Source organism: Cygnus olor, chromosome 3, assembly GCF_009769625.2.
Source record: "Cygnus olor isolate bCygOlo1 chromosome 3, bCygOlo1.pri.v2, whole genome shotgun sequence".
In the NCBI taxonomy this organism is placed as follows: Eukaryota; Metazoa; Chordata; class Aves; order Anseriformes; family Anatidae; genus Cygnus; species Cygnus olor.
This window is the reverse complement of record NC_049171.1, coordinates 112,585,304-112,612,433: the sequence shown is the minus strand read 5'-3', so window position 1 is coordinate 112,612,433 and position 27,130 is coordinate 112,585,304. Positions and strand designations below refer to the sequence as shown.

At 36.4% G+C, this 27,130-nt stretch overlaps 1 protein-coding gene across 1 annotated transcript in view; it reads right to left on the bottom strand.

The window, feature by feature from the left end:
- The window catches only part of KIF16B (kinesin family member 16B), a 140,599-nt gene that overhangs the window by 78,333 nt on the left and 35,136 nt on the right, over nucleotides 1–27,130 (bottom strand). The window contains 2 exon segments of the mRNA XM_040553185.1: nucleotides 84–203; nucleotides 25,473–25,532. Of these exon segments, the coding sequence (XP_040409119.1) occupies nucleotides 84–203; nucleotides 25,473–25,532 (180 nt within the window).

Here is a 27,130-nt window from a genome sequence, read left to right as displayed (position 1 = left end):
TGACTACTATTTGACTATTACAATTTGTCTACTGAAAAATCACAAGGTATATAAAGGCTATGAAAACACAGATGTATATTTACCTTCAAGTGATACAAGATGATACCAGTACTAAGAAGATCATCATCAATGCCAATTAGATGAGGCAGTTCAGAATCTAGCACAACACCTATCCCTTCTTTCCTCAAAGCCAATGTTTGTTCCTGTAAAGGACAACAGTATAGTTATTAAAATATGCAAGAAATAGCACTCTTCGTTCGCTTTCTAAACCACGCTTAAAGTAGCTTATCCTCTGTAATACACCCTGCTTATTTTTTGGTGATTTTTTTCCTAACATTCTAAATGCAACTTTTATATTTCCAGTGAGTGTTCCAAGCTTGCCATTCAGGAAATCTGTGAAGCTGTTACTTTAAAGAAGCCAGACAAACAGCTGAATTATACCAGATAAGGGAGATCAATCAAGAGAATAACAAAGCAATGTTGTCTAAAAGCAAGCTACGTACCACCTTGCATGACAGAAAGAAGAATTTGAAACTACACAGAATTCAGTATGGCTAAGGAATAGAAAACTGAAAGCTCTTTAGCAATCCTTTAAATAAACTGAACCTTATGCAATGAAAATCACAGGCACCTGAAAACCTAGTAAGCCTAAGCAGACAAAACATCATGCAATGTAATGGAAGCAGCAACAATAGTAAATAAATGTAGGAAATATTTGCAGAACAAAACTTTAATTCTCCAAAATTCCTTTTGGCCACATTCTGCAATCACCTGTAGGGTAAAGTATCATTCAACAGGAGTACAAGAGGAAGGCTTCAAAAACTCAAATGAAACATGACCTTGTACTCATCAGTATATGCAATAAATAAGAAATTAACTATACCTTTGACATAAGGTTTTAGTGTTCAAGAAGTTTATTTTGCAAGTTGAACTCAAATCCTACTGATTTCTTAGACCTCAAAGCTAACAGCAACAGGCTGTGAACATGTACGCAGACTGCCTTTCAAAGTGAATCAGTTTTACTACCTAAACAACCGAACCATTATGAGCCAAGGAAGACTGACAATTCAGGAAGGAGAGGCAGCAGCAGCAAGTATCGCTTCTGTGTATTATGAGGCACACACTTTTTTCCTGGTGCCAGCAAATACAGAAAACAAATTTTCTGACAACAGTACGACTACTGCTCCTTTTCCAAGTCATCAACATGCATCCTTCAGAGCCAACCAAGACATTACAGTATTTGTAAGAAAAAGCAGAGATTGCTGTATGTATTTTCCTAAGTACAGCAACTTGACAAATCTGAAGAAAACAGATGTAATATTTCATTTTCCTGCACAGTATAAAATGTCGCCAATATTGATACTGTCTAAAAAGTTTTCTTGTGACTGCAAACACCTGGGCAAAATGAGATGGTGACACAACACACTAAAAGTACTCCAAAAGAAAACCAGGAAATCCCTCCCTGGTCATGGGCAAATTAAGAAGTTCTCCAGCATTCAGAAAGGAAGGAAAAAAGCTGTGATTAACGTTGCCCTGCAGCTCCCTGACATTCAAACTGCATCCAGCTATTGCTTGATATTATAAAAGTGTCACCTCATAAAACCAAAAAATACAGCTTAAATCATTGTTCAAGTGAAAAGTAATTTCAGTCAAAATACCTATCACATATTAAATATTTATTGAGTGGCATCTACTGCTATACATAATTTATAACGTTCCTATACGACAAGGCTGATGACTTAAAAGAGTGAATACGGGTGGCTGTTCACACAACTGCTGGCACCTTTCACCCAATGGAATTGATAAAATATTAAGAGCTGAACATTTTTTTCTAGCATAACAAAGCATTTACTAACATCCCGGACTGAGGAAAAAACAGGCATCCCAGGAGGCAAAGAAATGATCACCGGGTGAGAAAAATCTAATCACAAATAATTAAGAATGAAGAAAAAAATGCTTCATTCTCCAGTTTTAAATATTTAATACATTTTTAGTATATTCAGAAAGAAAGCATGTATAATTATGGTTTAAAATTGATGTGTTGCTTATTTATTCAGGTCCAAAATTAGAGAACACAAATTAATTGAGTTTCTAAATCCTTATTTTGTAAACGACTACCATTCATACATAGAATACATCCTATTGACGGAAACATTATAATAAATGCAACAGACTAGTGGGATTAAGTGCAGGTTTTTTTTTCTTGAATATTTCTTGCCCATTACGTTTTATCTTCAGATACAATTTACTAAAAATCCTGAATCTTAATCAGTTACCTGGAACAACTGCTAAACTTTAATCATGTGGCTGAAAATTTAATTTTAGATTCAAAAGAAAACTCCAAACTGTGAACTTCTGCCCCAAACCAAAATCATAGAAACTCTTTCAACAATATTTATTACTCCGTTCTCTCACATTGAAAGAAAGATGAGAAAAAGGCCAGAAAGAAGTAGCCAAATTGCCCCTCTTTCATCCTTGATGGCATAGGAATGACACATCTAAAGGAGGAAGGACCTCTTTTGAAATAAATTGAAGGTCTGTAAGCTATTATAAGGCAGAGAAATGATTAGGTTTGATCCGCAACTTGATTCACCTTCATTTGTGTAACACAATTTTAAAAAGCAGTGAATCTATAAGCCAAAATGACAGGAGTAGGAAAGGTCACTGTCCCCATTAAAAAAGTACTAATTCAGAAAATGTATGAAAGCCTCAAGGTACAATTTAAAAAACTCGCATGTACTGCATGCGTCTTATCTTGAATTATCCTTGAAAAGAAGTGTACATGTACTCCCTCTGTATTTAAGATGCATTCATAAACTGTGGAAAATAAAGCAAGCCAAGTATTACACACAAAGGAGCGCTCCAGTGAATATAAATGGCTGCTCTGTGCGGAGAAAAGTTTTCTTCTTTAGGAGCCTCTAGACCAAATGGACTCATGTGAAGAGTAGAATTATTTTCTGACTGAATTTCTGAGTCAGTACATAAGGAAATACTTTCCAAGTCACAGTAAAGATAAAAGGATTTATATTGTTTGTGTAAATGATGGTCTCTTGGAATTCAGCTCTGACTCAGCAGTCAGAAACATCCTGATAGAATAAATTCAGTAACACTTCAGTGGCAGCTAGGAGAGCTATTAGGGAAACTCATACCTTCTACACCGTTGTGTTACATTTGCTCTATTAACCAGATCTAGAGGCATCTCCAAGCTCACAGCTAAGATACATGCCAGCACTTTAGAAACATGATGGTTGTGTAAAGTACCTGTATGACCCTGTAAGTTAATTTTCACCATATAAAACTGCCCACGACAAAGAACCATTAGGATACATAACATTTCTTTCAGTGCATTTATATGCATACAAACACACACAAAAATGGAATCACATTCCTGTTGGATTTTAACCAACAGGATACTGAATTACAAAAAAAAAAGTGAGCCCAAAAGACACTTCTAATATTCCTTGACCAATCTACCAATACAGTAAAACAAGCAAAACCTTTGCTGTTTCCAGTTGCTACTGGCCCAGCACATATTAGAAAGCATACATAACTAGAACGGTGTCCTTTCAATGAACAGAACTGCTTGGTGAAGTTTAATTTGTGTCACACTTTCCATTGCAAAATCTCAGTTCTTTCATTTAAATATTCAACAGTTAACTACTGCCACACAGTTCTGAGAATACACTGTTCAGAGACTTACAGTAAAACACATTATGTTAGCTAAGTAAATTGTCCAGATGTCTATATTTAAATTATGCAAAAATGCATAATACTAAATTAAAGAAGTTATGGGTAAAAATGTGCAATGACAAAACTCTTCGCATTAATATTTAACCAGACTATATACTAGAGCAAATTCTTACACTAACAGGTACTTTGGGTGCATTTGATTTCATTGAAAATATGCTATTATGTCCTGGGTTCACAAAACTGCCTGAAGATCCTCAGTGCCATGGCACTAACATTAAGTTCCCTATGAAATATATATGCAAGCTGTACACAAAAGAAATTCTTAATTGGTTTTCCTCCAGTAGTGTATTCACTATATTTTGCATTCCCTTTAAATCACTGGAAACAAATGCTTCATACCTACAGAAAAAGATATTCCATATTGCTCAGAATTCAAAGGCACCTGAAAATGTGTATTTGAAAACCCAGCAGATACACAGAATTAAAGAAGCTACTCAAACAGAGGCAGTAAGAAACATGGATGTAACATCCTCAGCCAGTCATCCCATGATCAAGACGGGTGAAAAAAACAGGACTTCACTCACTGAAGTAAGCAATTTATATAATCTCCATCCCAGAATGGTGAAAGATAAGATGACTTACAATTCCAGTTCTGCAGTAGAGGTTTTTGATAAATCCAGGAAGCAGAGTAACTCCTGAGTTACAACAAAAAACACGCATACACCAGTCAAAGCTAGTTTACGCATGTGTGCTGTAGGAGGGCTACACTGCTTGCATTTCCAGAGATAACCTTTCAGAAAATAGAAAACAAGGTGTAACGGTAGGACAGGCACCATGATGAAAGCATACAAAACCCAACCTGGAGAAGTCCCCAATGGGCAATGCTCATTTGCTGTTTCCTTTACTAGGGAGTAGAAAATAAAATTATCCAGCAGCAGATCAGAAATGAAAAACAACCCCTTGCTAAACTGAAGGATGCCATTGACATGAATAATTTACATAGGTACAAGAAAAACTGGACAAACAGCAAGAAAAGGAAAGGAGGGAATGTGGATGACTGTGCAAGGGTGTCTATCACCTAACTCCAAGAACTGCAGACACAGAAAACATAGAAAGTTTTCTGGAGAAGGATTATTATTATTCTGCATGCCATTTTATGCTCCAATAGTGGGCACTATCGCATAAATCTGAATTCACCTACAGGGGCATTTAGTCTGATCCAGTATAATCTTTAACTAATGCAAAAAGGATGAGAATGTTTTAAAGTCTAATTTAAAACCAGATTTACCGGTGTTTTAAAGTATATTACCAGTAAATACACTTTAGAAATTTGTGTTACAAATAAAAATCCAGTCTCTTTTGAATCCCACTGATTTTTGACTTTAAAAAATCCTTAGAGCAATGAGTTCTTCAGCTATTATGCATATAAAACAACATAAGAAAACATTTAACATTTACTGCTTTGTTTCATATAATAGTGTTTTTCTCCTGTGTTCTGAAGGAATAGGATCTTAATACTTTAAACTCAATTTTGTGATATAAAAATCACATAATGATTCATTATGCAGCTTCGTCCGCTTTCAGAGAGTTACCTTTCAAGAGATGTCTGCAGAGAAGCGGCAAACGTGACAGCAGCACTTCTGAATGAAGAGAAATGCCTCCTTCCCTGGCCACCTCCCTATCTTTGCAATTTGTGGCAACTCCTACAGTTCTTGTCATGTTGGATGTCTTTCTTTACCTAGCCCTCTTTTTCTTCTTAATTTCTTCAAGGTGTAGTTCAACACATCAATACATTATGGATAATGTATTGTTGTTTATATATATATCCTCCCCCCTCTTTTAATAGCACATAGCTTCTTTCTGAATTCTTACATGCAGCAACAATACAAGTTTTATCTATACTCATAGCTTTACATTTTATAACCAAAGGGCACAGCATGTCTTGTTAATAGAAAAAACTCACAACGTTCATTTGCATTAGATAGTAAAAACCTGTGTTCAGCCACTCACCATCCCAATGACTAAAGAAACTACACTCTAATTTACTAGCAGAAAGAAATTTTCAGTTAAATTTTGTTAACCTGTAAATCCTTTCTGCACAGAGATGAAGGTTGTCATTGTATCATAAAGCTGAACAAGCTAAATTATAGATCACAGAAGTCTTATAGAATAAACCCAGGAACTGTTTTGCTGAATAAATTACTAGAGCTGCCATCAAACAATTGAAGTACACATGCTAAATTATTCTGCAATCTTCCACATTAATGTATTGCTTTGACACACTAACTAAATTATCAAATAATCAGGAACTCATATCAACAAAATATTATCATATTCTTGTATGCATCATCTATGTGTCTCAGAGAAGTCTAATTTATCTTTAGAATTAAAAACTTTTCCAGATTTGACACTGGGATATGTGATGCTTCTATATTTTGTATGTCATCCTCCATACAGTGGTACATTTATGTGTTTAGATGTGTTAATCAAATACTCTTGTAAAATATGAGACCTTTCAATGAAAGTGAAAACATACTGCTTTTCATTATCTGCCTACCCTCCCCCATGCCCCCCCTTTTTTTTTTTTTTTTTTTTTTAAAACGAGGGAACATTTTTTACTTACTTAGATAAAACAGACCATCCTCCAACATGTAATTCTTTTCTGATGGAAGCCTTGAAAAGGTTGTTGTAAATATATTAATTCCATAAGGTGTTGGTAGATAGCAACTGTCCTTCATTAAAATGTCTAACAACTTCACCTTGCCTGCTACTCTCATGACCCATGTAATTGTTAAAGCCTCATGTCTGAAGCAAAACCCACCAAGCATTTCCATTGTGCATTCTCAGGTGAGCAAACAAATGCTTGCAAAACACCAACCTATTACCAAGTCAAAGTCTGCATAAGAGCTCTGACAAAAGCCAGTCCTGTAAACTCAACTATGCAACATGATCACTACACTCATATAAAAACAGCTGTAGGTCATGGCCCAGGTCCATCTACACATATTTCTCTTCCCTTCCAAACACAAACATTCTAACTTAATTTCCACTGAAAGCTTATTACCACTAATAAGTGCGATCATACAGTCCTAGTGATCGGAAAGGTTTTTAGTGGATTACAAATAGCAATATTTAAGAAGAATACACTGCAAATGGACTTCTATTTACAGAAATTATCTGAATGATTCTGGATTTCATTCTTCTGGAAGAGAAGTGCTACATAAACAGATGGACTACTCCTCTGAATTTTCAACTGCACGGCATGCTAATTATTATACTGTATTATATAACAGTATAATACTGTATACAGGGGACGTTATGTACTGTAAAGAATACATGGCACACTACTAAAGTTGCACTCCACATTAAGACATGATCACACTAAAAAAAATAGTGAAATTTCCAGTTTTCACCACAGATGACGAGAAAACGTATTTGATTAATTCTGTAGTTTAAACAAAATTTCAGGAATTTTACCTCTGCTTAAAACGACAGCAATGTTCCTCCTGTCTCAGAAGGATGAACTGAAAGTGACCTCCTATGTTACCAGTGCAGTTCCCAAATTCCATAATAAAACATTTGATAGATTCTATTCAGGCTCTCATCCATTGCATAATTGAAATTGTTTTCAACTGTTTTCTGTCTGAACATACTAATATAGTTCATACTCCCGTATTTTGCATCATCATTGACATTCAGCTGAAATAATTATTTTTCTTCTGGTATATTTATTTATTGACATGGTTACTGACAGCATTTGTATCCCCTCTCCTCACTGCAGTTTTAACAAGCCAAACACTTAGCGTCTCCTTTCACCTGCCCAGCCTGGCCATACTGCGGTGTTTAACACATCCACTCTCTGCATCTCTCATCTGGACTCATCTTCCTTGCCTTAAGATGATAGTATCATAGAATATCCTGAGTTGGAAATGACCCACAAGGATCATCAAGTCCAACTCCTGGCTCCACAAAGCACCACCCAAAAATTACACCTTATGTCTGAGAGCATTGTCCAAATGCTTCTTGAACTCCGGCAGGCTCGGTGCTGTGACCACTGCCCTGGGGTGCCTGTTCCAGAGTCCTCTCAGTGAAGAACCTTCTCCTAATACCCACCCTGAACCTCCCCTGTCACAGCTCCATGGTTTTCCCTTGGGCTCTATCCCTGTCACCAAAGAGAAGAAATCAGGCACTCCACTCCCCTTGTGAGGGAGCTGCAGGCCCCCATGAGGCCTCCCCTCAGCCTGCTCTGCTCTGGGTTGAACAAACCAAAGGACCTCAGCCACTCCTCACACATCTTGCCCTCCAGACCTTTCACCACCTTCGTAGCCCTCCTTTGGAGGTTAATAGCTTGGTGTCCTTCTTATACTGTGGCGCCCAAAACTGCACACCTTGCTCGAGGTGAGGCTACCAACGCAAAGCAGAGCGGGACAACCACTCTGCTCGAGCAGCTAGCGGTGCCGTGCCTGATGCACCCCAGCATATGGTTGGTTGGCCCTTTTGGTGCCAGGGCACACTGCTGGCTCATGTTCAACTTGCCATTAACCAGATTCCTTTCCATGGGGCTGCTCTCCAGCCTCTCATCCCCCAATCTGGGGGAAGATTTACATGCAGTGTTCCTCATGAATATGCAGGTTTGCTTGTGTCAGGTATCTCTATTTTTCACTCACTACACAAAACATCTGATTCTTCCAAGCTTTCATTTGTCTTTCATGCTGGTGTTGTACTATCTCTTGACATTGAAGTCTCATGCTGTCCTCCCCCCCTTCCATGGAGTTTCAAGTTCTTATTAGTCCCCATGCTTCAGCACTTCAAAGTATCTACCATCAATCTCCCTTCTATTATTCTAATTCTGAGTCATCCTGTCCTCTGTGAGATGTTCTGCTAGACAAATGATGTCTCCCAACTTTATCATCAACAAACTTCACCAGTTAATACTCCTAAGGAAAAGATTAAAGATGATCAGGGCCAACAACGAGCTCCCACTACCAACTTCCCTCTCCTCTTCTATCATATCCTCGCTACAACCATTTTTTAAGGTCTAATCTCCACACTAGCTAAATAAGGAAACATTTTCCTGTGTGTCCCACGGCCAGGTGGCTTTACTGATAGGCACAGAGATGAGAACGAGTCCTACAGCTGTTTCTAGCATGGGTCACTGACAGACCAGATCACAGACAGACTTCAGTGTGTACTGAGATGGCAAAGTAGTAACAACTAGCTTTAGAAACTACCACAAGATCATAGACAATGTTTTAAATATTATCTGAAAAGGCAACAATTATATTAAAAGCATTTTTTTAAAAACAAATTGTTCCAACTTTGAAAGACATATGGCAGAAGTATTCCATTTTAAAGAAATCTTCAGAAGTAAAGCATTTCTTAAATTTCCTCACTAACCCTGCAAATACAATCCAGTTAATATTAGTCAAGGCTTTGAGTTCCTCCACAATTTACTTCAGCATAATGAATGTAGGTCAAAGTAGCAGTTCTGAATTTAACATTTGATTTAGCTTTAAATGTTTAGCTCCACTAGGTAGCATTTTAACAAACTTTTCTTCTTTCACTTCATGTTGAGAACAAAGTTCATAATGACTTTTCTGGTAGTTGATGAAGGTATTATCACCTTACTTTTTCCCCCAGAAATAATGTGCTACTTTTTACTAGGTCAGTGACAGCAAACACAAGTTGTCACTTACATCAAGTTTTTAATGCAAATTAAAGGACTATTAAAAGGTCAGAAATTGCAAAAAAAAATATATATTCTTTTTGATCTCAAGTCAAACATCTGAGGATGCTACAAAATGACAGAATAAAGTGCCCTTTTAAAACTATCAATTTTATTTTGTATACCCAAAGCAGAAAATAATTGGTGCTTTAAGCTGACACAAATGTCATTAGTAATTGGTTGCACATCATAAAATGACTATGTTTGTTGATACTCTTTTTTTGAAAACCTGGTCCATTCAGGAGAATTAAACTTTTCTTAGCAACTATATGCATCTTTCTTTAATTCAAATTCCAGTGAAATAAACCCTACATAAACACAAACACAAATCATATCATTAAAAGTATAAGATATATTTTATAACATATTCTATACTTACCTAAGATCTGTTTAAGAACATATAAAAATATGTAAATAAAAACTGTCTACATATATATATACAATATACTGTCAATTGAACTGAATTCTCAAAATTGCAGCATTTACTGTACAACTACTGAATGTCAGAAGAGATGAGACACAGGAAATGCCTATGCCCATTAATTACCTAATGAAATTACATTATTTCACAATTTCAATAACAAAATATAAATGAACAACTTACTCTATTGCACAATATCCTGATACAGTCATTTAACTGCTTTTAAAGGAACAGCATGAGGGAACACCAAATGCTTGAAGTGTAAACATAATAAAAGGACACCCGTTTTAATCAGTAACAATAATGAATCACATAATATACACCTCAAACATGACAGAAACATCCATTTAAAAAAAGAGAATCAAGAGAATAAACACACACAAAATAGGGAGAAGAGGGAAGATGACTCTTGTCATCTTAATCAAAATAATATAATCCTCAAAATATACTCACCAGAAACTTGTACTATTTGTATCAAATGGAAGTGTCCTATAAAATTAAATAAATAAAATCTACCTGAGAGGTGAAATCTATAACCCAGCACCAGTCCCTAACACTAAGGCCAAAAGAAATATCAGATCTAGTGAACAAAATAATAATGCTTAAATCCTATTTCTGAGCCAAGACAGAAATTCCAAATATTCACTGAAAGGAAAAGTTCCAATCACATTTTTGGTCATGTCAACTAAAATTGAACAGAAAAAGGTAATCAAAAAAAGGGTTGGGGTGATGGTAAAGGGATTTCTTGAAATCTTTGTAATCTAGATTAAGGTATACTATGGCATTCTTGGCAGACTAAAGTCTTCCCAGGTTAGAACACTTTTAAAATTTAGGGTCCATTTAGCCCATGAGAGTATACTAGAACAGCTTTGCCAACTATTAGCAGAAAAAAATACTTAATTTAAGGATGTAAACCTGCTGTATCTTTAGGTAGAAAATTCAAAGCAATCCAGACAAACCTCAAGATGCTACCAGTGACCTTTGCACTTCACTGATTGATCTGAATCCTAACTCAGATAACCGTCATCTTTCTTGCATTCTCAGAAAAACCTCCATGGGCCTACAGAGCTACTACAGAGTAATAAGAAAGAAAGTCATGTTCACGAAAGGATGCATGACGTTATCTTTTTCCTTCTCCAGCAGCAAAGATTTATGATATTTTTATAACTATACTGAGATTTCCAAACATCAGTGCACAAATGCTGCGCATCATGGCAGCCTTGCCTCTCACATGAATTCTCAGTGACTTCTGACAGATGTTACTGCACCTCGAAGTCCTAGATCTAGTGCGAGGTAGTTCTTGCCATTAAGTAAATGAGCTCAAAACAAAAGATTTATGCACTGGTATGGAGTACAATGTAGCACTTTTCAATAACTTTATGACTGGCAAGTAAATTACCCTCTATTCGTTGTGGTTAGAGAAAGTCTATTATGTAAGCCCAAGCCTTTGAGACAGCCCAGACACCAAGAGTTTCACATTTCCAAAAGTTAAATTAGACCTTGTAATGGGTCTAATTTTAACTATTTCAATAAAAGAGGACTAGGTGTTGGAAATATTCATTTGAATGCTTCATTAACTTAGACTGATTTTGGAACTCTCTCTCCATTGATTGAAACCATAGAAAGAAATAATGGGAAACTGTGATGTGATCGTGTAACTAAACACTGCATAAATAGAGGTAAAAGAGGTGGGTGTTGCTCTAATTCAACTGGGCATCTTAAACATGCACATTTCAGCTGCTCAGAAGTCCAATATTATATTTGCCACATTATCAGCTGCATTTGTCAATATAAAAGCTTTCTTTGCAAACATTAAGTAGGTATATGCAACCAAAAAGACAAATGGATGCATGCTTTCATATAGGGGTCAATTAACAACTCAAAGGAACACCAGAAAACTGGAAGCATATTCTCTTCTTCCTTACTCATCACAGGTAATTCTTGGTTATCTGAAAGTCACTCAGCCCAAGTATAATTTTTCCCCAAAATTCAGAGTGCTCCTGCAGCATATAATCAGCAAATAGATGAATATTGCAGAGGAATTCCCATATCAGTATTTCAAACTCTGGTTTTCTCAGAGTCCCCATTAAAAAGCTGTCACCACAGAAGCTGCAGAAACACAAATGACAGGTAGATCCCACTGCTGGTGAAGAAAAAAAAAAAAAGGACATCATTTCTTCATGCAAAAACATAATCCACAATTAGGTACTCTGATTTTTTTTTTTTAGAAGCTTCTGAACAGCTTACCTTGATCTTTAGAGCAAACAAGCTTCCCATCATGATTAGGATATGAAAGTTTAAATAGTTACCCCTAACAAGAAATTACTCTTCAAAACAAGCACCCCCACATCCAACTGAAAAACAGCAAAGACCAATCACTCCTTTTTCCAAAGATTCAAAAGATGGCGTTTTCTTGTGCCACTCTTCTTGGCCTACCATCACCTATCATCCACCCACCACTTCAGCCTTTTATTTCCTTTTGGGAAGGCTAAGAATAAAAAGAGAACAGTATTACATTATATTAGGTTGTCAGGGCTGAGTATTCTCTATACTGTCTGCCTCAATAACATCCTCATAATCAGAGGGGAAAATGTGAATATACCAGAAAAAAAGTATTCTGCATAAATAAGCCACCTTGCCTGACTATGAACCAACTGGAAAACCTACAATAACAGTGGCAGAAAAGTGATCTGGAAGCCACACTGCTATATTCAGAGAGCTTTTTGTATTTGCACTGATGGGTTAAATTATCCCTACTGCTGAAGACTACATGCTGAAGAGATGGGACAGACCCACTTCTTCCTTTTGAACATTGCATTGCCTCTTGGAAGAGAGAGAGAGACATTTCAACAGTTTCCCACACAACTAGCACACATGTACGCATCCTACCACTATTAGAAAGTATTGGCAATGCATATCAATAAGTATTATAAATGTCAACATTAAGAAAGTTATTGTTATGATGGCTTCGAATGTAAAAAGTATCATTAATATTCAAGGAACTCAAGGAATAGAAGACGAACAAGGAATTTCCACAGCAAAGCATGAGAAAACATTTACTGTCAACACGATTGTATGAATTGTATGAAAAATGATAGGGGATTGGGGGAGATTTCAACACACTGAAAACTGGTTTTGGCTTACTAGTAGTAACTCCTAAAGAGATGGGGGGATAAACAGAACTGACTGTTTAACTTAAGTTCTAGATGGGAACTGGTTACATGCATATGCTTCTTACTCTGCAGGCCCCCTCCCTTACAAAATCTTGCCACAAAGAATCAGCCAAGTCAAAACACTGAGCAGCAGCTGAGAGAAAGTTAATTGTGTCTAGCCCCAGAGTTTAAAAAAATAAAATAAAGAGAGAAAAAAAACAAACCACTGCTGCAAGAGAACAACTTTGAAATATTTGCAATTCCCACTGAAGTGACATATCAACTAGGAAAAGCAGTTTTTTTTCTGTATTGTATCAGTGACGTTGCTTGTCTCATCAGAGCACATTTTAAGCTTTTTCTGTATTCTATAAAGTTGTACATACAATACCAACTGTCTGTCCTATGTTATACAATGCTCAGCATGACACAGATGCAGTTTCAGGAATAACAAAAAAAATTATCAATCACCTGCCATAAAAGTAGACACAATTTGGAAGGCAAAGGGATGAGAGGAGGAAATATGGATGATACCACCAGCAATGAAGCATCTGCTCTATAATCTGTGGAAAAGCCAAACTACATTTTGTACTATCCCAGGACTTCAAAAAAAATGGTTCTGAAAATTAAGGAATATGCCCTTCCTTTAAAAGCAAGAAATTAATTATTGATATAATCATTAATTATGAAAGGTGATATTGATTCTCTCATGCATACCCGTATTAAATACGGCACAAATTCCTACCAAGCCTGCCCCTTCCAGTCAACAGGTCAAAGAAATAACACCATCCTCCTGGCTACCAAAGTCAGTTTCAGTACAATTAGTACAATTAAGACACTTAGGTCTTGCGAGGGGAAGAAATTTCTAATACCAAAAACCACAAAGAAAACCACAACTGAGAAGAAACTCTCTAATCAGATTTTTCACCATCTCCTAGAGCTTTAGGCCACACCACCCTCATCAATCAAGAAAACCCATTAAAAAGCCTGCAACAACCAAGATCAGAAAACTGTAGTTTTGTTGTGAACAGCTTACTGTAAAAGTGCAGGTGCTCCTGCAGCAGCCCACACAAGGCAACAATAGCTGTCTGAAATGAATGTCGATTAAAAAGGCAGATACAAAACTACTCAAATGAGCAACTGCCAACACAGTGAAGCTAAAATTATGGAAAATTAATGATGCTATTCCTTTAAAGAATAAAGAATAAGAATAGCTTGCTTGAGCAGTTATCAGTCTCCTAAGGTCAGCCTACCTTTTCCATTTTTTATTGTTTCTCTTTCACCCTCAAAACTGGTTGCCCTGTGTTCACCATGAAAATGCAGCTGTGTATTAATACACGGACATCCTATTATTGCAGTGGCACCCAAAAGCACCATTATATTTAACGTAATTTAAGTATTTTCATTAGAAGCCTTGGCAAATTCGAAGTAATTTTTCAGGAACCTTGGCCTTCATTCCTGTAATTACCAGGACAAATCCAACAGGTAGAAATGCCTGCTCCTTGACGCTTTAGATCTTGTACAGACACAACTGCTACTGACATCAGAGAAAAAATCCCTGAATAGAACTGCGGGATTTGGCTAATTGTAAGTATAGATGCCTGTTTGGCTGCTTAAGCTTCCTGGACACTCGTCTGTAAAATCCTGTTTTCCAGTGGCTTATAAAGCTTCAGCCATCAAAGCTGCCATTTTCCACACTGAAGCATCTGCGGCAGGCTGGTTTGTGCCCTCACCAACTTGAGTTTAAGGGACAACTATTCTTCTATTTCAACAAATGAGGCACACGAAGTATTTTATAGGTAAACTGTGTCTGAAGCAGGACAGGCTTCACCTCTTCACAGCCTTCTATCTGTGACTGCACTGAGCGTATCTTAATCTCAAAGGAAAATTATATCTATGACTTTCAACGCTGACTATCACAGGAGAAAACATGACATTTTTGCCCTTGTTGATGTTTCCTAGCAGGAAGTACTGTACCTTCCAGCTAAGAGAAAGCAACTCTGCCCTCAGTACTCTCCAGGCTGGTATCTAAAGAAGGGAAAGGGCCTGGCTGGAATAGACAATCTTAATTCAAGGCCAATCTTAAATTGCCAATCTTAAACAGCCAATCTTAATTCAGGCTCTTCTCCCATATGCATTATGATACAGTCTTTAATTACACGATCATATATTGTCTACAGGACCTGTGAATAATTCATTCTACAGACTGTACTCTGGGAATGAATCAAGAGAATGCAGTGAACAAGACTATTATCTACAGGACTCCTACCTCATTTGTTGCTCAAGCTGGATGATGAATGAGTCATGGAATTGCAGAGGAAAAAAAGACTAGTCTCCTAGCTAATACATTTATTCATTTTAAAAGCTATTTTCTTGTTTGTGTTTCTTGAGGGATGGGAAAATTAAGGAAGTGTTTCACTTCTCTGGAATTCTGTTTTATTTATTCACCTAGAACATCGTCTCTACTTCTGCAGATTACTTTAAATCCATTAGTCCCTTACCACGGCTAAAACATGCCCCTCACTACTGAAAGAAACTGAAGAAAGGAGTAGGACAATGGACAACAGTATGTAGTAAGTACCAAGGAAGAAGAGAGAGAAAAAAAAATCTGGACTAGCAATGCAATAGCAAAATCTTTTGAAAAAAAAAAAAAAAAAAAGCAGCTTGGTTGCCAGAGTATTCTTGTCCCTCACAACCCAGCTAGTGAGGTACAGAATAAATGAAACTGGAGAGACTCATGGCAGCCAGAAAAATGAACCTGTCCTCTCCTTTGTTCAGGAAGACAGTCTGATTGCAATAGCAGCAGATTTGTGCTGCCATCTGTGTTTGAGACATCTTAGTGGATTTCATTAAAAATATCGTCTCTGTACTTGAGAAGAAGAACAAAGAGCAAACACACCACTCCTACAGCAGTAGGACTGTATGAATCAAGGCTATGCTCAGTTGCCAATTAAGACATTAAGTCAGGTGCACAGCAGTACCATGTATTCAAAGCTCTCAGAATCATGTAGTAATAAACTCCTAAACATGCTGGCAAAAAAAAAGTAGAATAAAGCGGTTCTAGTATTTCATATCAAATACTTATTTCCATACAAATATTATAAACAGTTCTTTTGTGAAGGTCTCAGACAAATTTGCCTTCTTCTTCTGAGATCTTGATGTAAGAATGTTTCTATAACCTCCCATAACCAAGTCCAACAAGGAATTTACATTCTGTCTTTGCTCATTCTCATTACTGCTCTGCTGATCCTTTAGAAGAAATAGCTTTCAGGGTTTATTTCTTCTTCTCTTTTTTCTACAGGCTAAATCAGAAGCTTCCTCTGCTTTCAATTTAGCTCCCCTTCCTGCCACAAGAAAATTAATAGAAAAGCAGACCAAATGCCCAGGAGGAATTGTTGAACAAGTGGCATCTGAGCTGTAGAAAGAATTTCAAAAGCAACTCTCTCTGTCTGACTCCCTCTCATTTGAAAACTGCCTACAAGCCCTAGGGATGGATTAAAGCTAAGTATGGCCTGGATAATCTACAAATGCAGGGGCCCAGTTGTAAGGAGAAGGATGGCAGCAAAATACTTGGGAGTATGGTTATTCCTAGAAACCAAAGGGCCTCTTTTGGAATGCACAGCCAGGATCAACCAAACTATTCAAGCCTGCCTTAATCCACGGCTGGTGAGCTCAGAAGCTGAAGCCCCCAGCTGTGCTTCTCTGATGGTCCAGGTGGTTTCAAGTGGGGAAAAATGGCTTAGAAGTGAAATAAAAAACAATCAGCAGCATTAGGCATCTCTTGATTGCAACTTTTTAGTAGAAACTGAAAGTTAAAAGTGGTCAGACCACCACAGAGGCATAGCAAGCAGCTAAAGAAGCTACATGAGAGAAAGGAGGTTTCTTAATAAGATGAACACAGGTGGCAAAGACAGACTTGAAATCAGACATCTATTTCTTTTGAAATCTACTTTTGACTGCTGCACTCAGTGTTCCCCAGGTGGCTGGGACACTTTCAATAGTGTTTCTATTAGGAAAAGAGCTACAGTAGATCAGTAGCACCAGTTCTCAATTTAGTATTTTTTCCTTTCTCTGACAACAGCAAGCCAATGCCGTTGTGGACAAAGCACTTTAACAAATCATTGGTGAGTGAAGAGCAATGAGAGCTGCTCTCCTGAAGAAAAAGCAATGTGTACCTCAAGACAACTATATATTCCCTTTAAAAGTTTTGGGTTGTTTGCTTTTATAGAATTTTTTATCTTCTTTATTCTCAGTCTACACTAACCTGCACATATTGATCAGACTTATGCAAGGGGAGCAATCTGATGAAGAAATAATCTTCATTTAATAATGGCATCTAATCCGTAATATAGTATCAGAAACAATGTCTGTTTTCTGCTGAAAGAAACCATATATCCTGTTTGGATGATATCTGTCCAAATTCAAATGCCAACGCAGAAGTCTGTGTACTGATCAACAGCGTAAAGATCCTGGCATGTAAATATATTAATTTCATTAAACTGGCAAAAAACATGATATGTTTTCATGTCCCTGCTTCTGTGAACCAACTCATAACAAACAAATAGTTGGTATGCAGAGGCTGTGGAGGCAGGAAGAGAAGTGACATTTAATAACTACGATGTACCCCAACTTTAAATCTCATTACCAGAGTAGATGATTTTATGAACTACAACTACAGCCAATAACTGCTACACTTGAGAAATAAACAAACAAACAAAGCACTGGGCCAGGTATCAGACAACAAATGCTAATAAACCCGACAACTAAATTAGACATTATGTGTCATGACACATGGGGCAGCAGTTAAATACTGTACAAGGACTAATAACAAACGTTTCCTTGTTATCAGACAACTTTCTTTTAAAAAAAATTACTAACTAAATTAACTGAAACTTAACTAACTGTTTTTTTCCAACTCTAAGATACATTAAAAGAGAAAGAAAATAGATGAAGTGGCCTGGATCTATGTCCAAAAGCCTGTTTGGTTTTTCAACTGTACCAGTTGGCCAAATAACAGGAACTACCTCTCTCAGTACCTGCTTTTTATTATCCCCAAATTATCAGAGCTTCAAAGTTGAGAAAATAAGTGTTTTAAAGGCTTTAGCTAAAGTGATTTGTCAAACATTCTAGATACACAGTAGTTTGAAAAAGAGAGTTGAAAAAGGTACTGACAAATAATTGTGATAATCTTGAACGTACATAATCACTTTACACTTCATCCCACCTGTGAATTGTTGTTCAGAACAATTTCTGTCAAAACAGTTACTCGGGTTCTTCAGGACTTGTTCTTAAACCAATGTTTTGGCATTCTCATAATCTTATTTTAGTACATCTGCACAGCAATGAAAGTCAAGATATTGCAAATCATTTTGCCTTAAAATATCTGAATTAAACCTCAATTAAGGATGTAGAAATGTCTGATTTTTGTATCTGCAGTGACATCTAGTGTAAAAAAAACAAAACCACATTTTAGCAGGCTTCTAGAGGAACAGAAGCTCCTATCTGTGTGATTTCCGAATGAGAAAGACAGACATGAAACATTAACATCAGCTCTTTTAAATCTTTCTTAATATCATCTTCTTCACAACATTCTCAATCCCGCTGAAGGGAATAGTATTAGGCATAATATAAGAGGCTATTTAATGCAAATGTGCATTCATGCCTTTCCATACAAATCCAGTTTTATAAATTCATTTTGATAAATGTATATACATTATGCAACTGTTGAGTAGAGGGGTTGCCCTGACAAAACAACCAACCTTCGGATTAGAGTTCGTATTCTATTTATTCTGTCAACTTTTCAAAAAAAAGGAAACAAATCCAGGAGTAATATCTGACTTAAATTCTTCCTGCCAGTGATCTTGAAACCTCATCCTTAAAAAGCTTAAGCAGGAGACATAGCTTCTAAAGTAGGAAACAAAAACTGGAAGCATGCAAAGAGTCTTGTATAATACAGATGACAAATAGAAGTTATAAAGTAACAACATTTGTTCAAAAGAAAATACAGATTTAAGTCTCATTAAAAGTACACAGCTATGCTTTAGACACAGCCAACACCACACATTCTAACCAAAATGCAACACCAACACGTCTAACTAGCAACAATTTTACAAAAATGATTCACCAACTGAAATGTGAAAAATCCTTAGAAACAAGTGGTATTCCTGCCAAACATACAAACAAACACATATGCCAAAGCTGAAAATGAACAGTTTAAACACGGTATCATGCATACATCATTTTGTATATAAATGTACACCATTCCTCTAACTCCTTTTTTTTCCCTCATTGACCTATAAATATAACCATTTTAGGACCTGTGTTCCAAAGGCACACATCCAAGAAGACTCAAAGAGTCACACATACTTTTCAAGGGCAGGATTAAAGTATATACTGGTGTCTTTTGTAAAAAATTCCATAATATTTTTTTCCAGTACCCAATGGTAAAATAATTAAGGTGATAGAAATGATTATAAATATCAAATTGTTGTTTTTGTCAGATAATTTTCATATATACATATATGTACAATGAATATATTATTATGTATTCAGTTATTCATTAGCGATCTAGGACAACTAGATTATGCATTAGGGTCCTAATGTTCTAGTACCCACAAGATTTTATTGATTACTAAAAGTATTGAATAGGGGAAGTGTCACAACCACTGAAACACGTCATGAGTCACGAACTACCATTAACTAATGATGTTAAAGTACTTAAAAAAAAAATCTAGAGTTTGTTCTTCAAGAACCCAACAGTCTGCACAAGTTCTCTACAGTCAGAGTGGATTTAGTAGACAGGAGGATTTTATGTTGAAGTTGCAGATAATTAATTGAAAGCACTTTTCACCTGAGGATTGAGCATGTTAAAACAGGAAAGAAAGTCCTTCAATCTGTATTTTATCCCTGCTTGCTGCCTGTCTTGTTATAATAGTCACTACAGAGGATGCAGGTGAGAAAGATGTCAGTGAGGATACAGATGAGCAGACCCGTTAAGTCAGAACAGACAAGATTTAGGTTAACATGACTGAATTGCTAAAGTGAGTAAAGCACAGAAATAAGCTATGAAGTTAGCGGAGGCCAATTCAAGAAGCACAATGAAGAGAAAGGAAAGAATGCAGAAAACAAATGCTCCAAGGGCAAAGTACTGGGGAAGGACAGGAAACGTGAGAAGAAGAAAAGGACCCAAAATAGTCAAGGACCAAAACAGTCAAAGTTAATATAAACTAACAAAAAGGCATAAAACAGGAAACTGTGATATATGTCTAGCCTTATATGCAAGAGAACTGAGATAAATGTGCTTAAATACCATTCGGCAAGTGAGGGTTAAAAAAAAACCACTATCTGAAAGTGCAAATAAGTGCCAAGTAATGCAGAATTTCTATAGAATACAACAGACTGCTCTTGACAGAGTTCACTCCAGTATACAAGCCAGCATGGAAAGGAAATGATTAAAATCAAAATCTATTAGCTTCTGCCACCCTAATCCATACCTTACGCAGAGCAGCATAATTACTTTCAGTTTTAGTTTCCTGATGCCTTTGCTGGATGTAGCCAAGATTCATAAAGAAAATAAATTCCTGTTTAGATAAATGTCTACTAGAATAAGTGTTTAGTATTAGCCTGCATTTATTCATAATGGCAACTTAAGTGAGTTTTTCACCTCCCTCAAAAAAGGCATATGTAGCTAAAACAAATAATAAAAAAACAGTAGATATTAATGCTTACAAATGGATGCAATTAGCAACAGTTTTCTTCCCTAGGTAGGAAAAACAATTGTTTTTGTAGGAAAAACAATAGTACATAAAAATGTACTATTAACTGATACTCAACCAAAGGGCACAAAAAAGAAGGAGATCAAATAGACAGTATTCAATAACATATTTATACAATGTGGTAAAGTACTGCAGCAGAATTACTATTATTGATTAAGTGAGGCTATGTCACTAAATGCAATCAGACAAAGCCAGAAGAAGCAGCTACTAGTTAAACTATTGATCATGAGAATTAGACACGAAAAAAAATGGACTCTGTCCTTTCATAGACTCTGGGAAGACAGATCTCTGCATCCTTTGACATCAGTTGAGCGCTCCTACACAAAGCTAATGACATGATTAGAATCAAACAACAATATAATGAAATAAAATACATCTAAATCCACTTAAAACACATGCACGCACACACAAAAGAGCATCTGAATACCTTAACACTAGGTAAGAATGGCATCAAAGAAGGAAAACGCTAGAAGTATTAAACCAATTTCTATACAAACAGTGAGAGGGAGAAGAAATTTAAAAGACAGTTGGAAGAAAACAGCGGAGAATTATATAAAGGAGTGCACATTTAAAAAATTAATATAAAAGCTGCTAAAGGTTACAGATAGAAATTGGAACATGCACAGAAGAAAAAAAATAAGATGCCAGTAAAAGAAAAATAGAAGAATGACAACACACGCAGTCATATATAGCTGCCACATCAAAAGAAGTTTTGTACCAATTAAAGTCTCAAAGAAAGAAATCAAAAGTTGGATAGGCTACCTTAACATCTTAGAAACGATCCAAAGAAATTATAGACCCCAGGACTGATCTTTAACAGAACAATACAAAAGGACTAAGCTAAGGGAAAGAGAAGTTTTTCCTCCCTCCTCCTCCTTCACACGGATGTGCATCGAAGAACGTTAATGGAAGAAAAATTCAGAGAAAGACTCAATGAGAGCAAGATGAATGCAAAATCCTAAAGTTAAACAAGTGCTGAGGTTGCAAGACACCTGAAGACAGAGAAGCGATGCAAAGCAGTACTGTCTTGTAAAGTGCAATTCTTTAGACAGTTGATGACATTTGAGGAAATAACCCAAAGCCTACAGGCTTGAAATCAAACACTATCAGTTCTGTTTACTATGCAGTATTTTACCCAATGCTAACCATCACTCTACCTATTTATGAAGCATTAGAATATCCTCCCTTTGATTAAAAAGAGGGATAGAGGACAGAATCTACTGCTAGATTAGTAAGGTTAGAGTATCACGCTATACTATAATGAGGAGGTCAAGTATGGAAGTAAACACCACCGTTGGAAACAATGCTTGTCCCTTTAGACAGAGAACTCCAAGCAGCTGCCATGCTACAGTAAAGGATACTTCATATGAATTAGCATAGATTTAAACCCCTTTTAAAACTCATTTTAAAATGTATGCAGTGTCTTAATCTTTGGATTATGATAGCGGGAGAATTTCGGCTTTAGCTGTGATTTGGCAGTAGTTCAGACTCTATATGAACCCAGACAATCTCCCTACAAAAAAAGGGCTTCTTCCAAATGCATGGAAGAAAGAGCACACTATCACTACTACCATCACCAGTCCAAGACAAGTTCATTCTGGCAGCAGTACATGCAAAGGATTATAAACGATGTTCAGAGCTGATAATGGCACTCAGTCACACAGACTTGGCACCAAACTCTGAATTGGTATCATTTACAGACGGAATGGTTCAACGTCCTTAACGTGAAGATGAACCCTGTCATGGAAACCATAAGTTCGGGTGAACTACGTAGAGACAAAACATCAAAAGGGGAATAAGCATGTTAAAAGCTACAAGCAGAAATAATGAATGATATCTGGATGTACATCTCAGCTGCACACATGGAACTGTACTGACTGAAATATTTGAACTTTAAGTTGTCAGATACTTTTTAATCAAAAATTTGCCTTCACTTGGTATTCTCTCGTTCTCAGTGTTTCCTATCTGAATAGTTTTCCATTCTGAATGTTCTGTATTTTCAAGGTAGCATTTAGTTGTTGCTGATATAAGTTAAGACAAGGTTCAAAGTAATTCTGAAGAGTGATCAAGTTGGTTAAATTTTTTGAACCTTTGAACCATCACAAAGAGATTAGAAAAGAACGAATTCAACATTAGAGTCTGCCATAGTGCGCTGCGGGAAGAACATATTAAATACTTAAACGTTTTCACTGAACAACAACAAACAAGCCTCATCTGCTCAAGCACAGCTCAGACAATCTTCCAATAAATGCAACCCAAATAGAACTGCCATTTAACCAAGCCCAAATCACACAGACAAGGAACAACACACAGGCAAGAAATTACCAGACTCCTCCACACAGTCAGCATCAATGTCCTACATACCATACTTATTTACTTAGGGGGAGGAAGGTAAAGAGAAGCAGGTTTTAAACACAAACACAAATGTGATATTCTAAAGATCTTAACGAAGAATATTCTGAATGTAACCAGATTATGGCACGGAAAAAGTTGCAGCTGTGACTGTGGTGATGTGGGCACATGACGACAATACCATTTCTAAAAGTGCACCAAGACCTTCTATTTTTATAAACCCAAGGTATGACCCGTGCATGTGAGAGGTGGTATATCAACGAAGAAACAAAAAAGTGAAGTTAAAGGAGTCTATTACAAGAAACACCACTGCTTTCTCTAGTTTAAAATCTGCTTTCCTGCTATTCAGCTTGGCAAAGTTCCAAAAAGCTCTTTCCCACTCATATGCTGGCAGGGATCTCAAGAATTGTTAAACAAGAAGCAAATAAAAATACAGATAGCTTCAGTAAAATGGTGCAAAATAAAGCAGTAAGAACAAGAAAACTTTTGCAGATTTTCAGTTTTTCAGGGCCGAGAAAGTTTCATCAGTTGCCTTTAACTCAAAAGTAAAATATAAGCTATATTTATATGCTAAAATATCAGCACATAAAAGTGCAAAATACAGAAGCCGTGTGAATTAAACTAACAAAAGCTCAGTACCAGAAAAGCAGAATTACAGCTTCTGGGTTTTTAAGTCCTTTATGTTCAACTGCTTCATAAACACGGCTTTTCCTTGTTTATTTGAATTGTTCAATTAATGCCTCTTACAATCCTGTAATTTCTGTGGAATAATCAGCACATTTCCAACGTTAAGGTATAAAGACTTTCCACGTGCTACCTACATCACGTTGACTTCATAACTGAACAACTTCAATTCACAAATTCTCCATGTAACAATGAACTCTCCAATCTAAACTTGAGTAAAGAGAACATTAACAAAGTTCTATACAGATGTATATCTGTATAGATGCTTCAAAATAACAAAACAGAGGAATAATGTAAAACTGGACCCAAAACACCTCTGAGGAATATGCAAATGGTAATTCCCAGTTCAATATCTGGACAGACACTAAACAGTCCATTCTGTCATGCCATCTGCTAGACAGTTACCAGCCCTGCTCTTTTCTCTAAGCTATCTCTGCTTTATTTTTAAGCATGGAGTCATTTGACTTACTTGGAAGTCAGATAAAAGACATGGAGGTGAACTTAAAAATAAATTAATAATTAGAAAGCGATATACAGCAAAAATCAACTCCAAAAACAAGTCTCAGGTCAGTGATAAGGGGAATTAAAAAAAAATACTCCCATATGCGTGCTTGAATTGCACTCTGAACAAGCATATGCACAGCATATACAGCAAGGCATGAAAGCTTAAGGTTTATTTTTCCATATTTTTATTTAACAGAACAAATAAAACATTTGGCAAAGAAGCTGGTGAACGTTGTGGAAAAAGAAACTATGAGATTCATCACTCTGGGTGCGTACATGTACAGAATCATGAAGTAACTCATTAAAATATCACCTCAGATATCACTTTCATCAAGAGTCAAACGCCAACATAAAAACTTACCAGTACAATCGGACAGTATGGAGGCAAAGTTATACGCAGAGAACTCGAGAGTCTCAGTCTACATCATGCAAAAACACAGTATGGTAGTCTCTAAGTTGCCCTCTCGGATCTATACTAAATCTACAAAATGCAAGAGAGCACTGCGTGGATTTAACCGCTCCAGAAGTAGTCTGGAGTCATATAAAGAGTGCAGGCAAGCCAGCTTATGTGAATCAGTTGCAAAAATCCCTGTCCTTGGAGACTCCACAGCACACTTAGCTCAGATGCATCGGTTTTGTTTCATGGAGACCTACTGGAGGATATTCAACTGCAGAAGTCCCACTGAAAGTTGTTTTTCAACTTTACATACTCCTTCTGACTGAAACAAATCTGAAGGCCAATGCAAAAATCTGTATCCACACGCACCGCATTCACTGAGACACCCAGTGTAACCTAAAAGGTGACTATTCGCAGGTCTTGATACAACACAAACACCAAGGGGATCCACTTGCCCTTGCGATGGAACCATTCAACATTTTAAAGATTTGTAATAAATAAAGTGTTTTATACTGAAAAAAGCAGAGAGTTGTGCTTTTTATTAATATTATGTAAAGTCTAATTCGCAAATACCACCCCTTGCCTGAATCTTTGCTCTTGGAAGTTCTCAAGAAAGAAAAAAAATGAGTAAGTGAAAAGTCTGAGAAAGTTCTGTGTTATTAAAAAAGCCAAAGAAGGTGACTTAGCACAGGAACCTTTTTTTTTTTTTTTTTTAAAGGAAAAAGCTTTAAGATTAGTTCAAATGCCAGGTTGAAAAAGGATGTATTTGCCTTACTTTCAAAATATTTTGGGTTTCATTCCACTTGTTGGTCCATTCTTTGGTCAGTTCTTGTACCTATAAAAGAAAACAAATATCTGAAAAATCACATCTTTTCCAAAGCTCTTGATAATGAATTCTTACACAAGTACTAAAAATAAGTGAAATTCATTGTCAAGTTTAATACTTAAATATTTAAAAGAGAATTATTACTCCTGCATTAAGTGACCATACAATTTTTCTCTCTCAAAAAGGAAAACTAGAAGGCTCTTCTTTATAATATAAAATGAAACAAAGGACAGGGATAGCCACTTCAAATAACGATAGGTATTTTCAAAGAAATTGAATAATTTCAAAAATTGCCTAGTCAGCCCCGAAAAGTACTGCAGCAGAATGGTCCCTTAACTATGACAGGAAGACAGCTTCTTTCCTACATCTCAGCTAGGTATGTTCTGGCTCAAACAGCCTCATGCATGAGAGGAAGACGCAGGCAGACAGCCTTCAGGAGAGAATGAAAGCAAAGTTTGCTGCAACGGAAAAGTCACACACTTGGAGGAAATCTGAAGTGAGGACCTGCTTGCAAAGGCATTACAGGCGGGCAAAACGTTGTGTATCAATGCTTGTGTTGCCCTGCTGTTTCTGCTCACCAAGCTGCCCAACTCAAAGCTTATATACACCAGTAAAGGTTCTTTGCATTTCAAAGCCCTTCTGAATTTTTAGAAGGCGCTGTATAGAAGGTGCTTCAGGCAGATCAGCCTCAAAGCTCTGGCTGACTTGGAATCATACTCATATTAAATTTATGTGTGTGCGTGTTTGTATACATACATATATAAATATGTATGTATATATACACACACACATGCATACACACACTTCCATTTTCTGAAATCACCAGATTTCTGTGTAGGAATTAAATATATAGACTTTTGAAAACGTACACAATCCTTTATTAGTTGAATTCACTTCAGCATGCAGAACGCTGAAAAACACAATGGCTATGTCCCTTTAATACTTTATATTTAAATCCACTGGGAGAAAAAAGGTCTTCAGCTGTTCCTCCAAACAACTCTCCATTCGTAGCCTATAGCCTACCACCCGAGCTATCTTTGCAGTTCAAGTGCAAATTAATCAATAAGAACTAAAGAAATTTATCTCATTTCTACTTACATTTCAAAATTTCAACAGAGAAAAGTAACACATTTTTCAGTGCATTATTAGTACTGGTAATCAGAATGTTAAAACAGAAAAATAACAACCGAAACAGAAAATATGAAGAATGTCCATCGTAAGTCTAATTACCATGCCAGAGCAATTTTTATTCAACAGAAAGTTATTCAAAATTGTCCTTATATAAGGACAAATCAATTCATTAAAGAAAGCCACTATATATTTGTCAGATAATTTAAATATGGTGATAAAATCTGTAGACCTGTATAAACAAATTAATTATTGCACTCAATTATAAAAAAGCTATAAACACTGTAATACTTACTAAGATTTTTCAGTAAATGTGGCTGTAGTAATTGCATTAAATAGTAATCACATAACCTTCTAATGAGGTTGACAAAAGATAAAATATGCTCAATATACTTTCCATGCAGAGGACCAACACTTATGAGCAGGACAAGCAGTGAGTACTGTTAGGGCATGAATAAGGTTCTAATTAGCATATATCC